This window comes from Protopterus annectens, chromosome 9.part0, assembly GCF_019279795.1.
Source record: "Protopterus annectens isolate FY-2018-M chromosome 9.part0, PAN1.0, whole genome shotgun sequence".
Taxonomy (NCBI): domain Eukaryota; kingdom Metazoa; phylum Chordata; order Ceratodontiformes; family Protopteridae; genus Protopterus; species Protopterus annectens.
Window position 1 is genome coordinate 1,752,630,959 of NC_056743.1, and position 19,867 is coordinate 1,752,650,825.

Here is a 19,867-nt window from a genome sequence, read left to right on the forward strand (position 1 = left end):
TAGTTCATCTGCCAGTGTATTTTTTGTTCCTGGCAGGAATTGTGCTTGCAGATGTACCTGGTAGGTCAGTGCTGTGTTCCACAAAGTCATGGCTTGTCTGCATAGGGGGTAGGAATGTGTGCCCCCTTGCTTGTTTATGTACCACATAACTGTGGCATTGTCTGTCTTTATTAATAATTGTCCTGGACGTATTAGGTCCTTGAAGGCTGTCAGGGCATTCTGTACTGCTAGCATCTCTTTTTGATTGATGTGAAGATGCATTTGTTCCTTGGTCCACGCGTCCTGAATACATTTTCCTACCATATGTGCTCCCCAGGCATAATCCGATGCATCCGTTGTTATTGTCTGCCTGGCTGTAGGTAAGGTGAAAGGCTGTCCCTTGTTGTGGTGACAGGCCTGGGCCCACCAATGAAACTCCTGTTGTAGGCAGGGAATCAAGGATATGACAGTCTCTAGGCTGTGACAATGCTGAGTCCAAACACTTTTTAGATACCATTGTAGTTTTCCTCATATGCAGTTTGGCATATGGAATTAGTAGAATGCAAGAAGCCATGAAACCCAGGGCCTGCAGAATTTTTCTTGCAGGGAGCTGGGTCTTTGTTGCCATCATTTGAAAGTAATGTGTCAGTTGCCTTTGTTTGTCTGGCATGAGATAAGCCATCTGGGCAGTTGTATTTAAGCTTGCACCCAGAAATATTATCTCTTGAGAGGGTACTAGTTTTGATTTCTTTTCGTTTACTGTGTACCCTAGGCAAATTAGCAATCTTTTTACAAACGCCAGGTGGTTTAGAAGAATGTCCTTGCTCTCTGTTTGTATAAAGCAGTCATCCAAGTAGGGATATATTTGAATTCCTTTTTGTCTGCAAAATGCAATTACTGGTGCCAGGCATTTTGTGAAGACCCTGGGTGCAGTAGATAAGCCAAAGGGCAGTGCAGAGAATTGATAATGCATTTAGCCTGCTATAAATCTGAGGCATCTTCTGCACGATTGTCTGATTGGGACGTGCAGGTATGCCTCCTTGAGATCCAAAGTAACTAGCCAAGCCTCTTTGCCCAGCATGGGCAGGAGTTGTTGTAGTGTTAACATTTTGAATTTTGGAACATCCAGGAAAGTATTTAGGATTGACAGGTCCAGTATTGGTCTCCATGCTTTGTCCTTTCTGGGTACTAGGAAAAGGCGTGAGTAAAATCCTTGGCCCTGTTCTTCTTGTGGAAGTTTTTGAATAGCTCCCATATCCATAAGAGCAGCAATCTGTTTTTGTGCCTCTGCCCATTGGTTTTGTGGCAGGTATGGCATACCTTTTGGTTTTGGAAGCATGTGGAAGTGGAACCTGTACCCTTGAGAAACTATATTCAACACTCATTGGTCTTGGGTGATCATGTGCCAATTTTTTGAAAAAAGTGCTAGCTTTCCCCCTAGGGGTGCTGTCAACTGGTAAGAGCTTGGCATTTGAAGAGGGAAGTCATTGTGACTGTTTCCTATAAGGTTGTGATTTGTCTTCTCCTCCTTTGGGGGCTGTAGCACCCCATTGTTTGGGTCTGTAGGAGCCTTGGGACTGAGATCTGCCTCTTGGGCGTCTGTATTTGCCTCTTTGTGGCCTATCTGACACTGGAAAGGACCAATTTTTTGAAGACCAGTTTCTGCTAAATCTAGGTGATTGAACCTGTAAGAAATCTTTCACAGTTTGCATTGACTTTGCTTTATCCTCCATTTTCTTTAACACCTCTTCTGCCTTAACACCAAACAAAGAATCATGCTGTAGTGGAGCATCCAATAATTTCATTTTAACATGGTCAGGTAAACTTTGTTCTTTCAACCAAGCATGTCTTCGAATAACTAAGCCTGTAACTGCGGCTCTACAAAAGCCTCTAATGAATCAAAACCACATTGCAGAGCATGCTTGCCCACTTGTTCAACTGCAAGCAATAAATCCTGCATTTCTTTACTGTCAGGACTTTCTATATTTGTAACCATTTTCTGCTTTAACAATGACATGAGATACTGTTGATATTTAAGCATGTGAAACTGGCAGTTTAAAGCTCTTACAGCTAAAGTAGCAGGTGTAAAATTTTCCCCCATCTGTCCAGAGCTCTGGAATCCCTATCTGAGGGGACAGGATTTTCGGCAGTGGAAGCTTTAACCCCTTTAGGACCCTGAGAAATAGTTTCTGGGTCTGCAGCGGGGTTTTTGTAAAGGAATTTATGAGAGTCAGGGACCCTGTAGTAACTGTCTGGCTTTACTGGTGCAGGGGGTAAAGAATCTGGAGACAGACTTGATTCAGAAAAAACAACATCTACAATATCAAGCACAGGGGGGATAGCCAGAGGCCTGTGCTGAGGCAATAAAAGGAAATCTCTGAGCCTTTTCTTGGATTCTGAGTAATCCTGGCTCTCCCAATGGAAATGCTCCCTCATGGTGTGCAGGGTTTTCCCAAAAGAATAATCCTCAGGTGGTGAGGCTGAAGGAATGGACTCTTCAGTATCAGAGTCCTCATAGGGACGGAGTGAATAGCCCTGATCAGAAGAAGAATCAGAGGAAATGGAAACCTGATCATAGGAATCATAATCAGTGTCTTGCCTAGGCCTTTTGTCAGGAGGGGGATGGGAGCACCTGATTAAAGTAATAAGGTCTTCGGCCATTTTAAGCATCTGTTTCTTTGGCATGGATGACTGTTCTGGAGAATGCTGCACTTGTTTCCTTGTCTTTAATGGTGTTTTGGACTTTGCCTTTGCTGCTGTAGTAGCCTTAATTGTAAGCTGTGAAGGTCTGAAAACACCCTCACAAGCCGGTGCCTGCTCAGCGGCTCCGGACCCATTTGAGGGCATAGTTTCCGTAGGCCCAATACCTTGAGTTTCCACAGGTCTCTGTGTCTCCACGTGGCTGTCGGTTCCGGCCTGTGGCTCTGAGGTAGCAGGTGTCAGGAGCTGCGAAAGCGCCTCACTGAGAACCAGCGACTGGCCTAGAAGAGGCTTCGTCGTCTGTTTTGGACCTCGGATGCCTGTCTTTTTCTTTGTCTTTGCGTTTTTTATACATTCCAGTCGTCAGTTGTTCTGACGGCATTATATAATTAAATCATCGTCCAAAATAATGCAAGGCAAAATCAAATCGACATTTAATAGTGCGTTTATTGAATCTAGCACAAAACCGACAACTAGTGACATCGTGGTCAGGGCCTAGGCAAGGAATGCAGTAAGAGTGAAAGTCCTTATGAGGTATTTGCTTCCCACAAGAAATACAATTATTAACTTTTACTGACATCGGTCTGGAGCAAGAAAAAGTTTCCCCAACGGGGTACTTAGCTTTATTCGGTTCTGAAATTCAATTTTGAAAATCTCAGGAGTTGGCCGACCGGCACCTGCAAACTGCTTTTGCTTCGGGCTCCACATGGCAAGAAAGACTGAAGAAAATGGCGTTGGTTGCAACTTTTATACCCCTGGTGCACTGACGTCAGGGAAGAGGCGACAGCAACCGACGCTGAACCAAGACTTTGGAACTCGGGCCGACTGCGGGTTGCCTGCCAGCAGGATAACCCAAGTGTAATGACTAAAATAGTGAAACACGTTGAACATCTGATTATCGAAAAACAGCCAACAAACCTCTAAGATACACAGCACAGCAAACACCCTAAGAGGTAAGTTCCATAACTGAACAATATATCATTTCTTTCACATGGAATTCTTAAGAACACTGTAAAGCTACTCAGTGCAGAAGACAACCTAAAGGAGAAGCTCTAGTTGTGTAAATTTAGCCCTTACACAATACAGTGGAAAATATAGTTATGTAAAATCTTACCATAACAGCAGATGTCCTTCTCTTCACTGTTGCAGTATTCTTTACAATAGGGATCTCCTGCCAAGGGTAGCCTGATATCCGGCCAGAATACCAAAGCTTTTAGGTTGTAATAGGGACACAGTACATCACACTTACACTTCCCATGCATGGTGTAGTGTACAAAGGTAATTTACAAACGTACCATCCTTAGAACTGAAAAGCCCCAGGAGGAATGACAGTCTAAGGGGACAAAGAGGGACCATGTATATCCAGAAGGAGAAAAGGAACGGGGGGGGTGGGGTGACTAATGAAATAGTGAAGAGAAGGACATCTATTGTTATGGTAAGATTTTACACAACTGTACAATGTCCTTCCATATCACTGTTGTAATATTCTTTACAACATGGAGAGTACAAAAGCTCAAGCAGAGAGCTGGGAGGAGGAAGAACCAGCAGAGCCCTCAAAAACCATGAAGGATAGCCCTGGCAAAACCTGCTCTAGCCCTACAGACAACATCCAACTTATAGTGCTTAGGAAAATTATGCACAGAAGTTCAAGCAGCTGTCTCAAGAATAGAATTAGTATCCAAAACGTTGTAAAAGGCACCAGAAGAGGCCACATCCCTGGTAGAATGAGCCTTAGCAGAAGAATGAAGGCTTTGCACATGAAATGAATAAAAGGAAATGGCTTTGGATCTCCTGGAAGAAACGGTTTGCTTGGAAACAGCCAAGCCTAAAGACCTAGGATGAAAGGAAACAAAAAGCTGCTCAGAGTTATGAATGTCTTTAGTTTTATCCAAATAATATTAGAGTTGTCTATGCAAACCCAAAGTGTGAAGGACCTTCTCACTAGCAGACTACAGAGAAGGGAAAAAAGTGGACAAATGAGTAGACTGATTAAGAGACAACCCATTAACCACCTTGAGTATAAAAGAATTAGTAAGAAGAGATACTCTGTCCTGATGAAAAAACAGAAAAGGAGGAAGAGCCATAAATGCTTGCAACTCAGACACCAGTCTGGCTGAGGTAAGGACCAAAAGAACAGCCATCCAAGAACAATACTTTAAGGAAGCTGAAGCTGCAGTCTCAAAAGGAACCTGAATATTTTTTTCCAAAACAAAATTAAGGTCCCAGAAAGGAGGAATTTGCTTCCTGGAAGGCCTAATGTGAAGGATGCCTTTAAGAAATTGTTTGACCTCAAATCCAAAAACAAAAGGAGGAGTCAAAGGCAGACAAGCAGAAATAGCTGACAGGTGGTCTTTAACAGAAGAGTATGCCAACCCAGGATTGAGCAATTCACACAAGTAAAACAGAACCAAAGGAATCTCCACACTAAGTGGATCCAGGTTACGAGAAAGACACCAGACAGAAAATCTCTTCCATTTGGATAAATGACATTTTCTAGTAGTGGGTTTTCAGGTCTCCTGCAGGACCCAAAGCATGTCATCACAAAAAAGGTGCTTAAAAGGGATCAAAACCCTATTACCCACAATGTCAGTTGAAGAGTGGACAAATGGGGATGGATGAGAGACCTCTTGTCTTGTTTGAGTAGGTCCACCCTGTAAAGTAACTTGTGATGATTGCCCTTGGCTAAATGCAGAAGACGAGGGAATCATTGCTGTCTGGGCTAAAAGGGGTCACAAACAAGATTTTGGGAGAATCCTGTTCTATCCTGAACAGGACCCTTGGTACGAGAGGAAGAGGAGAGTCAGCATAAAGAAACATCCCCTTCCAAGAAAAAGGGAGGGTGTCCACCTTCAGGCCAAAGGACATGGGACTCTGGTGCAAAAGAGGGGAAGTTGTCTGTTCAGAGGGGAGGCAAAAATGATCTACTTGAGGAGAACCTCACTGGTGGACAGTGTCCAGAAACACATGTCCTGATCAGAGGGAATGTAAACTGCCTGAAGGGTCACCTGATACTGGACAGCTAGATCTCAAACCTGAATAGCTAGTCTGCACAGGAGATAAGATTTCGTTCCCCTGCTTTTTAACATACAACATCACTGTGGTATTGTCTGTGAAGACTTTACAAGTCCCTGGAAGGAAAAAAAGAATGAAACGCTTGAAAAGTCAGAAGAGCAGCTCTTATCTCTTTGACACTGGTGTGGTCCTTCCTTTGTCAAAGGGGTCAAAGGCCCTGCATTTTCAAAGGACCGATGGAGGCCGACAATCCTACATCAGAGGCATCTGTAAAGCTTTCCAGAGATTTGACTGGAGGTTGAAAAAGAAGCCCTAGTTTAAGAGACAACTGATGAGTCCACCACTGAAGTTCCAGTTTGAGACATGGGAGAGGGGGAATAGGAAAATCCAAAGGGTGAGACTGTTGAAACCAGACTGAATTTAGGAACCACTGCAGCTTTCTCATACGAAGTTTGGCCAGAGGAAGCATAGGAATGGTGGAAGCCATAAATCCCAGAGCCCTTCGAAACTTCCTGGCTGCAATGGAGTCCAGAGGAAGAAGGGATTCAAAGAAAACAATCAAAGTTAAAGTCTTGGGAAGAGGCAGAGATGCCAGCATTGGAACAGTCTGCAGTCTGCACCCTAGAAAAACATGATCCTGAGAAGGAGTCAGGAATGAGTTTTAGAAATTCACTGTAAACCCCAGGCGTTGTAGGAGACAAATAGCAAAGTGAAGATGCTGAAGTAAAATCTCTGGAGAAGAGGCCTGAATGAGAAGGCCATCAAGTTAAGGAAAGATCTGGATTCCCTTCAATCTGCACAAAGAAATTACATGAGTAAGGCATTTGGTGAAGGCCCTTGGGACAGTAGAGAGGCCAAAGGGCAAAGCAGGGAACTGAAAATGCACGGAAGCAACAGAAATGTAAAAGCTTCCTGAACGGGGGATGAATAGACATATGGAGAGAGGCATCCTTTAGACCCAGGAAAACTAGAAAAGCCTGAGGAAAAAGATGAAACAAGGTTTAAAGGGTTACCATCCAAAAGGAAGGAACCTTTAAAAAGGTGTTTAGCTGAGACATATCCAGAATGGGTCTCCAGATGCCTTCTTTCCTGGGGACCAAAAACATTCTGGAGTAAAACTCCTCCCCCTTTTGAGGAGTTGGAACTTCTTGAATTGTTCCTTGAGACAACAGGCAGCAAAACACCTCTGGAAAAAAAGGCAGCTGTTCCTGAGGAGGCTGAGAAATGCCCATAAAGGGAGAAAGAGATTTCCAAACCATATACTACACCTGGCAAATTACGGACGGAACCCAAGAATTTTGAGTAATCTTTAACCAAACTGGAAGGGACAGGGAAAGACAAGAGTGTGCAATATCACTGAGAAGAGAGGGGCAAGGATAGACAGACAGCACCTTGCTTGTCTGTAAAAGGAGGCTTCTGAGATGAAGAAGTTTGAGTGGACTTAGCAGGAGGGGCCCTTCTACCAGGCTTCTTACCTTTGGGGGGAGGGCAAGACTGTCTGCAGACAAAAGCAGGTTTATTATGCTAATTATTTTGAAATGTGGGAAGAAGTAAAACAAAAATATGTTTCAAATCCTGTAAAGCCTTACCCTTTTCCTGAAGGGACTTAAACAGCTCAGCAGCAATGCCAAAAAGATATTTGTTATCTAGAAGAGCATCCATCAACTTAGCCATAATATCATCAAAAGGCTTGAGTTAAAGCCGACAATACCTCCTCAATACACAACCAAAAGCAGCAGCTTTAGACGAGGCATCAGCTGCATCATAGCTGCATTTAATAGAACAGCGAGCACCCTCAGAAGATATCCCTCGTAAAGAAAGAGTTGATGTCTTCCTCTCAGAATCAGGAAGATCTGAAATAACCTGACAGGCCTGGGACAGAACAGCTAAAATACACTTGGTCATGTGGATCTGGTAGTTTACGGCTTTAAAGGCCAAGGTAGCAGCAGTATACAATTTCTTACCCAACCTGTCCTTAGTTGTGCTGTCCTTGTCAGAGGGAAGGAAGTCAGTAGAAGGCAAAAGCTTAGATGGCTGATCCAAAGCAACAAAAACAGAAGAATTAGCAGAGGGGCACCTATAATGGAATTTGCAATTCTCAGGCACCTTATAAAAGTTATCAGGTATCTTAGGAGCAGGGGGTAGGGAGTCAGAAGCATGTATAGCTATAGAAAAAGCATCCTGCTAGGCAGCAACAGCAGAGGGCTTAGGAGACTCCATTTGAAGAAGCTCATACTACCACTTCTGAACATCAGAGAACTGAACACAGTCCCACTTAAACTCCATCATATGGGAGACTGTTTCACCAAAAGAAATCTCCTCAAAAGAAGATTTAGGACTAAGAGGTCCCTCCTCCTTAAAGCCATAATTTAAAGGAGTGGGAATCTAAGAATAGGTCAAGGATTCAAGGGATAGAAGACTGGGGGGGGGGGGGGCAAAAACAGAGACCTCCCCTGAGGATGCTTCAAAGACATAAGGTGTGAAATTTTGCCATTCACTTTGGGGATCTTTGGCAGCAGGATAAAGGTGCTTAGTTGTCTGCTTCTTTTTCAACGGGATATTACCCCTAAAGATCTTAGGTTGCTTGGAACCCTGATGACACTCTATAAGTATAGTAGGAATCTCTTCTCTGACTAAGATTTGAGGAATACTCTTAGGCTTTAAGGAAATAATCAGCTGTGATTCCCTGAACATCCAAAGCGAATGTCTGCAAGGCCTCCAGGGACATGCAAGAAGCTGCATAAATGCCGGCCTCTGAAACAGTAGTGGCAGAGGATTCCAACTAAGATCCAAGTGGTCCTCAGGGCTTTCACTAACCTCAAAAGAAATGTCCAGTGGAGGCAGTACAACCGAAGAATCTGACAAAGCTTTCTTGGTCTTCTTTTGCAGATGGCTAACCCTCAGGCCAGGAAGATTCCTCCACAGTGTCCTTAGCCAACAATGTAAGACTTTGGTTTTATAAGTAGATTGCTAAAGAAGACAATTACGCAAGGTTTTTGGAACAAACACCTGACAAATGGGACAAGACGTATGGTCATGAGAAGCACCTAAGCAAAACATACACTGCTCATAGGTTCATAGATTCATACTAGACTAACTGCCCTTGTGGGCCATTTTAAGTCTAGCCAATTACCTCAAGCAAGAATCAAACCTTGCACCTTGTGTCTGTAAGGTAAACACCTTAACCATTAAAACAACCTCACACCCTTCATCATCCTTCATCATCATGATAATGGTTATGGAGAATCTGTCTCCCACAATGGCATTTCCCCATTCTGGATGACATGAAACCAACAAGGATAAAATAAAAGAAGATAAGGAAAAAAAAACAAAAGGATACTTATCTGACAAGCAGATTGGTAACCAGTAGATGAACAAGCATTCAGACCGACAATCGAAGATGGCATTCAGACAGGCGTCAAACAAGTACTGTGGATGGTACAGCTATACGTCACCTTTATGCCCTACGCTGTGTGCTGGGAGCATAAGTATGAAGTACGGCAGCATCCCTATTACAACCTAAAGGCTTTGGTATACTGGCCGGACGTCGGGATACTGTTGGCAGGGGATCCCAATCGTAAGGAATACTGTAACAGTGGAAAGGAAGGACATATTGTGTTATCTCATATTAGTGAGATGTGTTCCCACTGTACTGATGGTACACAACCACTTCCCATTGTTTAAATGGTGTACAAGCAAATGAACACTGAGCATCCTGAGCTTTTTCTATAGGATAATGGAGCTGAACTTGGGATCTGGGACTGGTAAATCATCTGTTAAGACCCCTCCCCACTCATGAGGTTAGATTATACAGGTGTCAAAAGTGTTTGAAACTCCAACATTCCAAGGACAACATCAGCCCACTAGAAGGAATGCAGCTGGAGTCCACTCTACTCAGTGGCAAGGTTGAGGCTTAGGAAGTGGTGCAAATGGGAAAGCTACTGGCCCCATCTTCAGAACCAAAGTCTTCACTAAGTAATCTGAAGGGACATTCTAAGTAAGCAAAGCATGTTTTAGGTAAGTCTCCAATGTAAAACCTCCTCTGAACCCAGGTTAGGATTGGGTCAACTGCCAAAGTTAACATAAAAGACTGACGGAAGGTGGGGAAGTGGACCAGCTGGGATGTGGCCTGAATGGGACTAGAAGGTGAAATTCTATGGTATTTCTGGTTGAAAAGATGACTGATGTACAAAAGTCAGATGTTAAGGTTCTCGGTCTACTGAGCTGAAACAAGACTTTACCTCTCTAAACACTTTCGGCTGACTAAACAAGAGTTTCCTGACATGTCGGAAAACAGGATACTGACTACTGATTTTGGATAACTTGGGTTTCAGCCTTCTCATTTGGGCTGTTACAGTTATACTAAACAGCCACCACCTGTTGGATATGCTTTTCAAGTGTAGAACACTATATCAGCCCCCACCCCACCCCATGTACAACAGCATACCCACCCAAACAAAGCAGTGTAGCTTTGAAATATTACTCTAATCCACTTAAAAAAAGTTAAAACAATGTCCATTTTCTGGACAATATGTATAAAACTGTAATGTCTGGCACTGACTGCAACCTCAGTAATTTTATCAGGAAATCAAGCGTTTTGCAAGGTACAAGGCAAAAAGGAAGGCAAAAAATCAGTCCATACAAAAATGGGACAGTTGAGAGGTATGTCCTGAAGTCTTTTCCTACTGTTTGTGCTTCCCCACATCACTTCAGCTGATAACCTATGTGTGGTATGGTAGCAGAATACCAGCCTACCTAAAGGTGGGCAAGGCAGAGCCGTCTTGGGCCTGACTACAACCTCCGCTCTGACTTGTGAACCAGCAGGATAAAGAACCAAGCCACAATTGCAAGTTCTTTTTTTTGAGCAACTGCTGACTGTTGCACTGTTCATTCAGACCAGAGCTGCAGGCTCAGAATGTTTTCTATTAGGTCCAGAATGCATATCTCAGCATTGTGGTTGGCTGGAATACCAGACAGGATGATGCCACATGAAACAGTGGTGAAAATGGAGGAGATTTAAATATTTTTCATGGCAGAGGACTATTGCAAGACATTGTAGCTGGACAAACCTTTTTTTTTTTTTTTTTTTTTAAAGATTTGCAGCTCATTTTTAGGATAAGGGTGCATTATTTCCTTTACTCCCAGAGTGCTTACATATTTCCACAAAGGGAGAGGAGCCTGTTTCAGTGAGAGAAAGATTTCAAGAGAGCCTGGAAATTACTATCAGTAATAAGGACAGCATGGGCAGAATTCATTTGTGTTTCTTTGTTTTTACTGTGTTAAGGCCCCAGTCTCTCAATTTTTCCAGATTTTACCTCAATGCTGTGAATCTCTGAGAGGTACTTGGTGCATGTTTGGGGATGAGTATATATGTTCAAGAGCCATATATTGAAATTACTACATTACTGTAAAAGTGGGTTCTTTTTTTCCCCACGTTCCTCGCCATCAGGCATCAAAGATGTGCACACAGCTGGCCTGCTTTTTTAGGGAAGGGGTGTGGAAGCATCTTGTGCATGAAAGTACAGGGTCATCATATAATCAGTGCTAACAAAATTATAACTTGTTGGGAGCAGTGTATGTGCTTACCATTCAAAAGTTGAAACAGCAAAATGTTATTGTAGTTCTTAAATGTTTCATTCTTTTCTCAGTAAGAAACTAGAGTACAGAAAGGGGCTATCATTTTGGGGACATAAATACATAAGATGAAAAGGCAGTTGTGGTTGATATGGTTTGTTAGAGGGCAGTATCTAGCAAAGAGCAAAGTTTGCTAGCATTACATGTTGTAGCAACTTCTCAATCAGAGGTGGGTGTACCTTCTCAGAAAGGGTACAGTCCATTGGGACAGTGTATTAATTTTGTAACTAAATATTTAAGTTATCAAAAATATTGTTTTTTTTTTACTACTATTGTGGGCTGCCTTAAGGGAACTGAAATATTGTTTCTTTCACAGTTTGTCTTTTCGGCTTTTCCCAGTTAGGGCTCGCCACAGCGAACTCCGGTCTGCTAATGATTGGCAGTAGATTTTTTTATGGTGCTGAGTTGCCAGCCCGACGCCCAACCTTCAGCGAAGGCACGCTCATTCACGCATGTCTTTCGGAGGCCACTCGACCGTGGGGAGGACATGCAGACTCCACACAAAAGGCACTCCAGCCATGAATCGAACAGGAGAATCTCTTGCTGTGAGTTAACAACGCTACCGCTGTACCACTGCGGCTTCATTCTTTCATAAAACTAACAAAATTTGTTGTTCCATAGGCAGTGTATCTATTTTTCTCCTTGGGGCTGTTTGACCATTTCTTGGAAATGTGGTGAAGCTACTATGCACTAAATCAACATTAGACCACAAGGTGAAAAAATTAATTTCTTTCTAGTAGCCAGGGAAACATTTCTGTCCCTGCATGCAAAGTGCTGTACTTCTGTGCTGTGCTTACTATATTTTTTTCCTATTTTTCATTGTCATCAGACCTTTAGCTTGGGTATGGCAAAGGGGCTGGCTGGGTGTAAGCTGTTAGGAAGTGTGATCAACATGCTGTCAGCATTCATTCATTTCAGTGAATGCTGGTAATGCTAATGTTTATAGCATTCATTCATTTCAGTGAATGCTGGCAATGCCAATGTCTGTAGCATTCGTTCATTTCACTGAATAGATGGCAATGCCAATGTCTACAGCATTCATTCATTTCAGTGAATGCTGACAATGCCAATGTCTACAGCATTCACTCATTTCAGTGAATGCTGGCAGTGCCAATGTCTACAGCATTCATTCATTTCAGTGAATGCTGGCAATGCCAATGTCTACAGCATTCATTCATTTCAGTGAATGCTGGCAATGCCAATGTCTACAGCATTCATTCATTTCAGTGAATGTTGGCAATGCCAATGTCTATAGTATTTAGTCATTTCAGTGAATGCTGGCAATGCCAATGTCTACAGTATTCAGTCATTTCAGTGAATGCTGGCAATGCCAATGTCTACAGCATTCATTCATTTCAGTGAATGCTGGCAATGCTAATGTCTCTAGCATTCAGTCACTTCAGTGAATGCTGGCAATGCCAATGTCTACAGTATTCAGTCATTTCAGTGAATGCTGGCAATGCCAATGTCTACAGCATTCATTCATTTCAGTGAATGCTGGCAATGCTAATGTCTCTAGCATTCAGTCACTTCAGTGAATGCTGGCAATGCCAATGTCTATAGTATTCAGTCATTTCAGTGAATGCTGGCAATGCCAATGTCTACAGTATTCAGTCATTTCAGTGAATGCTGGCAATGCCAATGTCTATAACATTGTCACTTCAGTGAATGCTGACAATGCCAATGTCTACAGTATTCAGTCATTTCAGTGAATGCTGGCAATGCCAATGTCTACAGCATTCATTCATTTCACTTTATGCTGACAATGTCAATGTCTATTTGGCTATAACTATAGCTGCAGAGATCCTAGGCCTGCCTACCTTCAGCATACCTCTCAACTTATTTGCTCAACAAACACGGACAAAGCCAAAATAATGGTGGGACAAAGGCAAAATAATCAGTGACAATCAAAGTATTACTCTTATTCACTTAAAAAGTTAGTAAAACAGCAAGATTTGCATCAATATGCATTTTCTGAACAAGAAAATGTATGAAACTTTAATGTATGGGCATGAGTCCCACTTCAACTCTGTTACCTAATGCGTATTCAAAATGAATATTTGTAAGCAACTACCCCTGCCACCCAAATGTGCAAATTCATTACTTCAAGCAGGCAATACCTCAATCAAGGTAAATTTATATGTGACTAATGGATTTACACATGTCAATCACATCAAGAGCACCTAGCCCTGTGCAAATAAATGGGGACAGCTTTCTCTGCTTGCTCCAAAGATTAACCCTGAAGTACAACTTTTCTCTTTTAAAGTTAATGCTTGCTCATTTTATCCAGTTTTTGCTCAGAGGTTTCCAAGGATCAGATTTAAATTTTTAGCAGCACAGCTTCTATAAGCCCCTAAATTTTGCTCGTATTTATTTCAAGTGGATTTGTGTGGCACTTACATACATTGCCATACCATGAACTGTCAGCTCTCCCACATTAGCTTGCGGGTACCATAAACAAATGCAACAGACTTGCTTGCCACTGCTGCTCAGTGGCTTAGACAGCTTATACTGCTTGGGTCTACTCCCATCCTTGCATGCTGGTATCACTCCTGGAGACATGGTTAGTGTGCCACAAGGGTGACAGTGTCCAAAGTACCCATTAGCCAATCAGGCATGGACTATTCCCTCTTCGTCCAGTCTCCACCAAGGCCAGATCAAGTAGTATATTGTACCCCCATCCCATTTCAACATCCCCAGCCCCCCAGGACTTTCTTTCTACCCTCTGTCTGCTAACTTTGTAAAATCAATGGCAGCAAATGATCTTTTGTTTGTTTTTTTTTCCAGATCTGACACCAGGTCTTTAACTTGTTTCCCAAATTTGGTAGATCCTGAAAAAAGTGAGCTGGGTATTTTCTGCTACACCTCAACCAGACAGCAAGAAATTATTACAGATACAACATGGCACAGAACATCAGAGGCAACAGTCCTGCCATGTTTGTCTGTTTTGTAGTAGATGAATTCAGTAATTGCATGAAAACTTTACACAGAATCTGTGAAGTGCATAAGGATCTGTTCAGTATTCTCTGAAACTGGACGGCACTGTGAAGGCATGTCTTTCCTTCTGTAAAGGCCTCCAGTATCTGGTAAAAAGAACTGCTTAGTTTGAAACATGCAGGCTCTGGCTGCAGAGATGCCTCCACTGGTCCAAGCTTCTGTATTCCCCATCCAAAGGTAAGAAGTATTTAAGTTGTGGGGAACCTTCCAATATTTGCGCCACACTCTGGCCACTCCACAAGAATATGATGCATGATGAGTCTACCAAAGGACAGATATTTCTTGTACACCAGGGGGGTGGGGGAGGGGGCTGCTAGTCTTCTTTTAAAACAAACTTTGCTACAGGCAGAAGGGGTAACAAAACCTTTGTTTACAATTCAAACGGGTCCAAATACTGCATCAATTAAATACTCCACCTATATACCACAATAACCTGGAAGCCTATTACATCAACAGTATGACAAAAATAACACTCAAAAGCTGATTATCCCAGAAAAGGACTACAGCATCTGATTTATGACGTCTAATGAAGTGAAAGAAAATGGGGAAATGAGAGACGCTCATCTCCCATGGGAAGTCCTCTGTGCACTGTATGATATGAGGCAGACAGCTGTATCAATTCCAATGGCTTGGCTGTGTAAGCTGTTACCTATGGGGGTTTTAAATTAGCTGGTAAATGCTGGAGGAGCCAGGTGAGGCTTCCACCAAACTTTGCAAACTCCACACAAAAACCTACAAATTCATTAAGGACTGTGCTCGAGGTCACCAGTATTTGGAAGTACCACAGTTAGGTAACAGTACAAAGTACAATAGTAGTGTTGTCAACACAGTGTGTCCATATTTTCACTGTATGAATAGTGCAGTGGTCAAATGTGGTGACAATCTAACCTTAGATATTGTAACACTAAAACTATAAAAACAGAAGCTGTGACATTGGTGAAGACGTACAATGTCAAACGTCTTACACATTTGTTAGTACTAAGGGTAGGTGATGAAGAAATTGACAATTCAACATGTTTTATTAAAAACATATCAAAGATATGTAAAATGGACTGAACGTTTTGCACAGGAGAGCAAAGATAGACAGTTAACTGCTGATGTTATGTTATATGCACCAAGTCAAATGATAAGACAATTTTTGTAACAGTCATTGCCAAAACATTAATCAAACAAGTGGTGGGCCTGAAATTAATTTTTGCTGTTAATTTTTAACCAGAAAAGAAAAAAGGAAGGTGCCTGTGCAAGCTGAAACATTTTTTAAAAAGATAGTTACTGCAATGGCAAGATTCTCTTTCCTCAAAGGTGGAGGGGGGGGGTGTCTGCCTCCACCAATAAATAATGTGTGTGTGTGTGTGTGTGTGTGTGTGTGTGTGTGTGTGTGTGTGTGTGTGTGTGTGTGTGTGTGTGTGTATTTTTTGTTTAGTTAATTACTATTGGTTCACTTTGGTGGCATTCTCTTAACTGACCTAGACTTTGAAGTCTGTCTGCTTTTAATGGCACAGATTCCAGTGTAGATTGCGCAGAGAGAAACATTGCAGCATGATGCTATGCAGTTATGATTGCATTAATACCACTGAGAAAGGCTTTTTTTGAAAGCATCTCAGTGGGAATGTGCATGTGGAGAGTGTCAGGATATCCACACCGCACAGTTTCTTTAATGTATAGGAAACCTTCTCATTGGCTTCTTAGGCTAGTGTTCTGATACCAAAAATGAAGGTGTCATCCCAGGAGCTAATGAAAATACTCCCTTGCTACTTTCAGTGACCCATCAAATACAGAAACTATCAAAATGAAAGTCAAGAACATAGGACTTCTTACTAAGCTTAACAGGAGGCTAAACTATGAAGGCATGACAAATGCTTCTTACATTTTGCATGGCTTGCTGAAGTAGACCTTTCCTGACATTTCTCTTGATGAAAAAAGGATAAAGAGCAGATATTCCCGACTGTTGATTGTTGGAGCTTTTTCAATCAACCTCAGATGGCCTTACGACAGAGATATGAAACATTACAACAAAAGTCTTTACCAAAAAAAAAAAAAAAACTGCAAGTTTCAGAATAGTGGTGTGATCTAGTTCAAAAGCTACACTCAAAACTACAGTCTTGCCTGGTCATTGTTTAACCATTGTTTAACCTGAAGTGGCTCAAATATGATGGCTAAGAAAAAAAAAACATTTCTGCCTTTGTTTGATTCAGACAAATTCTGTCTGAACTCTAAAAGAAAACTTTCCGAATGGACTAAGAAATGTAATACTCAGAGTCAGCACAGGAATTGGAATAACTGTTTCTAATGAAAATACCGAAGAGGTCTATATGAGATGCAAAAGCAGCATACGGAGAGATGAAAAGGTGGCCATCTCATAAGAATTCCCCTCCACTGAGAACGGGTGATGGGAGGGGTAGCAACCTGAAGAATGGTTTGGACATCCTTAATAGTCACACTAAAATCAAGAGAAGTCCCATGATATTTGCCTGGTAGAATAAACATGCCTCCCAGATGATTGTGGAAACCGCATCGGACATCTCATGACATTAGTTAGGATTCTCTGTGATCTTTCATATGTTGTTACCACAATGCAGCATGCAGCATTTCTTTCAAGGTTTAAAACAACTACATTGTGGCATTTCAAATTTTAATGCAATTCTGGAAACAAATCTACCATACAAGTTCAATATACATACGGAAATATTTGAGACTATATTCACTTTTCACAAAGCATCTGTACTACTTCCAGGTGTGGCCTCAGCAGCAGAATAGGTTTTATACAGGAAATGCTTTCTCACCTGAGTGTGAACAGAAGAAACAGCCACTACTTGTACACTGAATACACTTTTGTGATTGTCTACCCACTTCATACCAGGTAGTTGCACCTGAAACAAAAGAAATGCATACTGTAATTCTTCCTAAAATAACAGCAGAGACATTATTTAATACCATGACAAACAATACTAAAGCTGTTATTTTGGCTGCCTATTGTAATTTCGCCTCTTTAACACCACTTCTGACAGAAGGTCCTTAGTACTCATTTTATTATCCATCCAACAGCTGGATCTGTGAAGTTCATAAGCAGTTCCCTCTTGGCAGGCCCTCTTGTACTCACCTCAAAGTCACTGGTGAGAGAATACCCCTTGGAAAGTTTTGCCCAGCTTTGATCTGCTATGTTTTGCTACAACAGAGGTTTGACAAAGAAATAAACAAAGACAAACAACATAAAAAGGACAATCACTATATTAATCTTGCAATTTTTATTTTCCATGGGGAAAGAGGAAGGAAACATGGGTCTTCAGGCTGAGATGTTCTCAGATATTTGATTTGTGGTTAAAACGCAACTAAGCAAAATCTTGTCTTCTTTAAGGCAATTTTAGCTAAAAGGCCCTTAATATTATTTTTAACAGTTCCATAAGGAAGGGTGAATGAATTATGACAGCAAATTCTTTGGGAAAGACCTATAACAGTGGTCTCTGAAGTGAATATTCAACACGGACTGTGAAGGTGTGGAACTTGAATAAGCAGCTGCAGCACACATGACAAGCGCTTTAAACAAATTCTTAACAGTTTGTCTATCTTTGTCAAATTTGGTAGACATAATCAGCTTTCAGTAGGGAGTATCACTTATAGGTAGGTACTGGAATTTGACTTGTAACATGAGGATGTATCTGGTGGGCCTAGAAGGAAAAATATAAAACGGTAGATTTCTGAAGAAATTTATAAAAATATTTGGTATGAAAGATGTGAATTCAGTAGCAGCAACTCAAGAGAATTTATATATTATTCCCCAAGGTAGAATAGCTAACTGGGCTAGACTGAACAGAAATTATACTTCACAGGAATATCCCCATTTAATTGAGAACTTTGATCCACGTACAATAACTATTTCAGATCTTGCACCAATAACTACTAAGATAAAAATCAGGGTAATAAAGAAAATATGAGACACTTGCCCTACCCCACCTACCTGTTAAAAAGAGAGGAGTTTAAGGAATGCAAGGTGGATATTATCCGAGAGTTATTAAGGAAGACAGAAAGTAGTCCAGAAGTTGGGGACTTCCAAGATGGATGGACACTGAGTAACAGGTTGATTTCAGCTCTCCCAGTGCGAAAACAGTAACTCAGAAAAAACAGCCAATGAATTTCTCTTTATGGGTAAATTTCAGTTACTAGCTCCCAGGACAGTTGCTGGAGGTCAAGATGTAGGCTAACTGTACTAGGGGTAGTGGGTATGGTAACAGAGGTGGAGAAGCTGAAGGTGGGATCCTTGGAGGTGTCTGTGAGCAAACTGCATGGGGAAAGATAGGCATAGTGGGAGTGGAGTGGAGTTTGAGGGAGGGCAGGAATTAATTGAACAAGCTATGTAATGTTTTACTGACAGTGACTGTATTGATTATAAATTATGTATAGTATTAGCAAATGAAAATATGTCAGTGTGGTTTGTTTTCATTTATATAAAGGTATGACTGTTTATGTAAAAAAAAAAAAAAAAAAAAAAAAGTACTCCAGAAGTTATAGCTACTGATGGGATACAATGAAAGTGGAGTTTAAAAAAGGTGTAAAAATAAAAGAAAGAGATCTAGTTAAGTAATAAGAACTATTAAGAGGGGCTGACAAAGGTTAAAGTATTACAAAACAAGGGGAATCTCACAGAACAAGAGGAAGTACAACTGCAGAGTGCTAAAGAGAAAATAAGGGAGTACATGGATAGTATGCATCACTTTAGATAGACTGCTGTTAAGCAACCCTTTTTTTTTGATAACTCCAGAGCACAAAAACTTTTGTCAAAATTACTTAAGCAACAGGAAGTAGATAGGGCTACTGCCAAACTTAGGGATCCTATAACAAGAAAAATAACTAAAGATCCTGTAGAGGAATTAGAGATATTTCAGACATTTTATGAACATTTCCATAAAGCAGAGACATGGGGAAATCAAGAAAAAGTACAAATAGAAATATTTATGGTTGGCTTAAATATGGCAAGATTAGAGGTAGATGAGGCTCGACAACTAACAGTTAAGCGACAAGGAGATGAGATAAAAATGATGACCGCACTCTCTAAAGCCAAGAACACAGCATTCATGGAGCAGACAACATCCCAGGCTGAGTACTGCATGAACTACAGAACAAACTGGCACGCCACCTAAGTACCATGTTCAATCATAGCCTTACCTCAAGCTACTTGTGCCTCCTGAATGGCGCACAGCGATGCTTATCCCACTCCACAAAGGGGGTGCTACCACGGACCCCAGAAACTACTGCCCCATTAGCCTGATGGGCCTGGTCTGCAAGGCCATGGAACGTATCATCTTGGAGCTTATAAAGAAAGACATAGGTAACCTCCAAACCCTGGACCCCACTCAGTTTGGGTTTGTAAAATGTAGATCATGTCTACTAAACCTGACTGATTCTTTGAAGCAGTCGCTAAAGCCGTAGATGAGGGCAAGGTAGTGAACACAGCCTATCTTGATCTTGCCAAGGCTTTCGATACCATCCCCGACTTTGGAATTATAGATAAACTCACTAAACTGGACATAAATCCCTTTGTCACAAGATG

At 41.6% G+C, this 19,867-nt stretch overlaps 1 protein-coding gene across 8 annotated transcripts in view; it reads right to left on the reverse strand.

Moving 5' to 3' along the window:
* The window catches only part of DOCK6 (dedicator of cytokinesis 6), a 2,991,519-nt gene that overhangs the window by 1,263,572 nt on the left and 1,708,080 nt on the right, over positions 1–19,867 (reverse strand). For all 8 annotated transcript variants that reach the window (XM_044084603.1, XM_044084600.1, XM_044084599.1 and 5 more), the window contains exon 19: positions 17,106–17,192. In XM_044084603.1, coding sequence (XP_043940538.1) covers positions 17,106–17,192 — 87 coding nt within the window. The remainder of the gene's footprint in view (positions 1–17,105; positions 17,193–19,867) is intronic.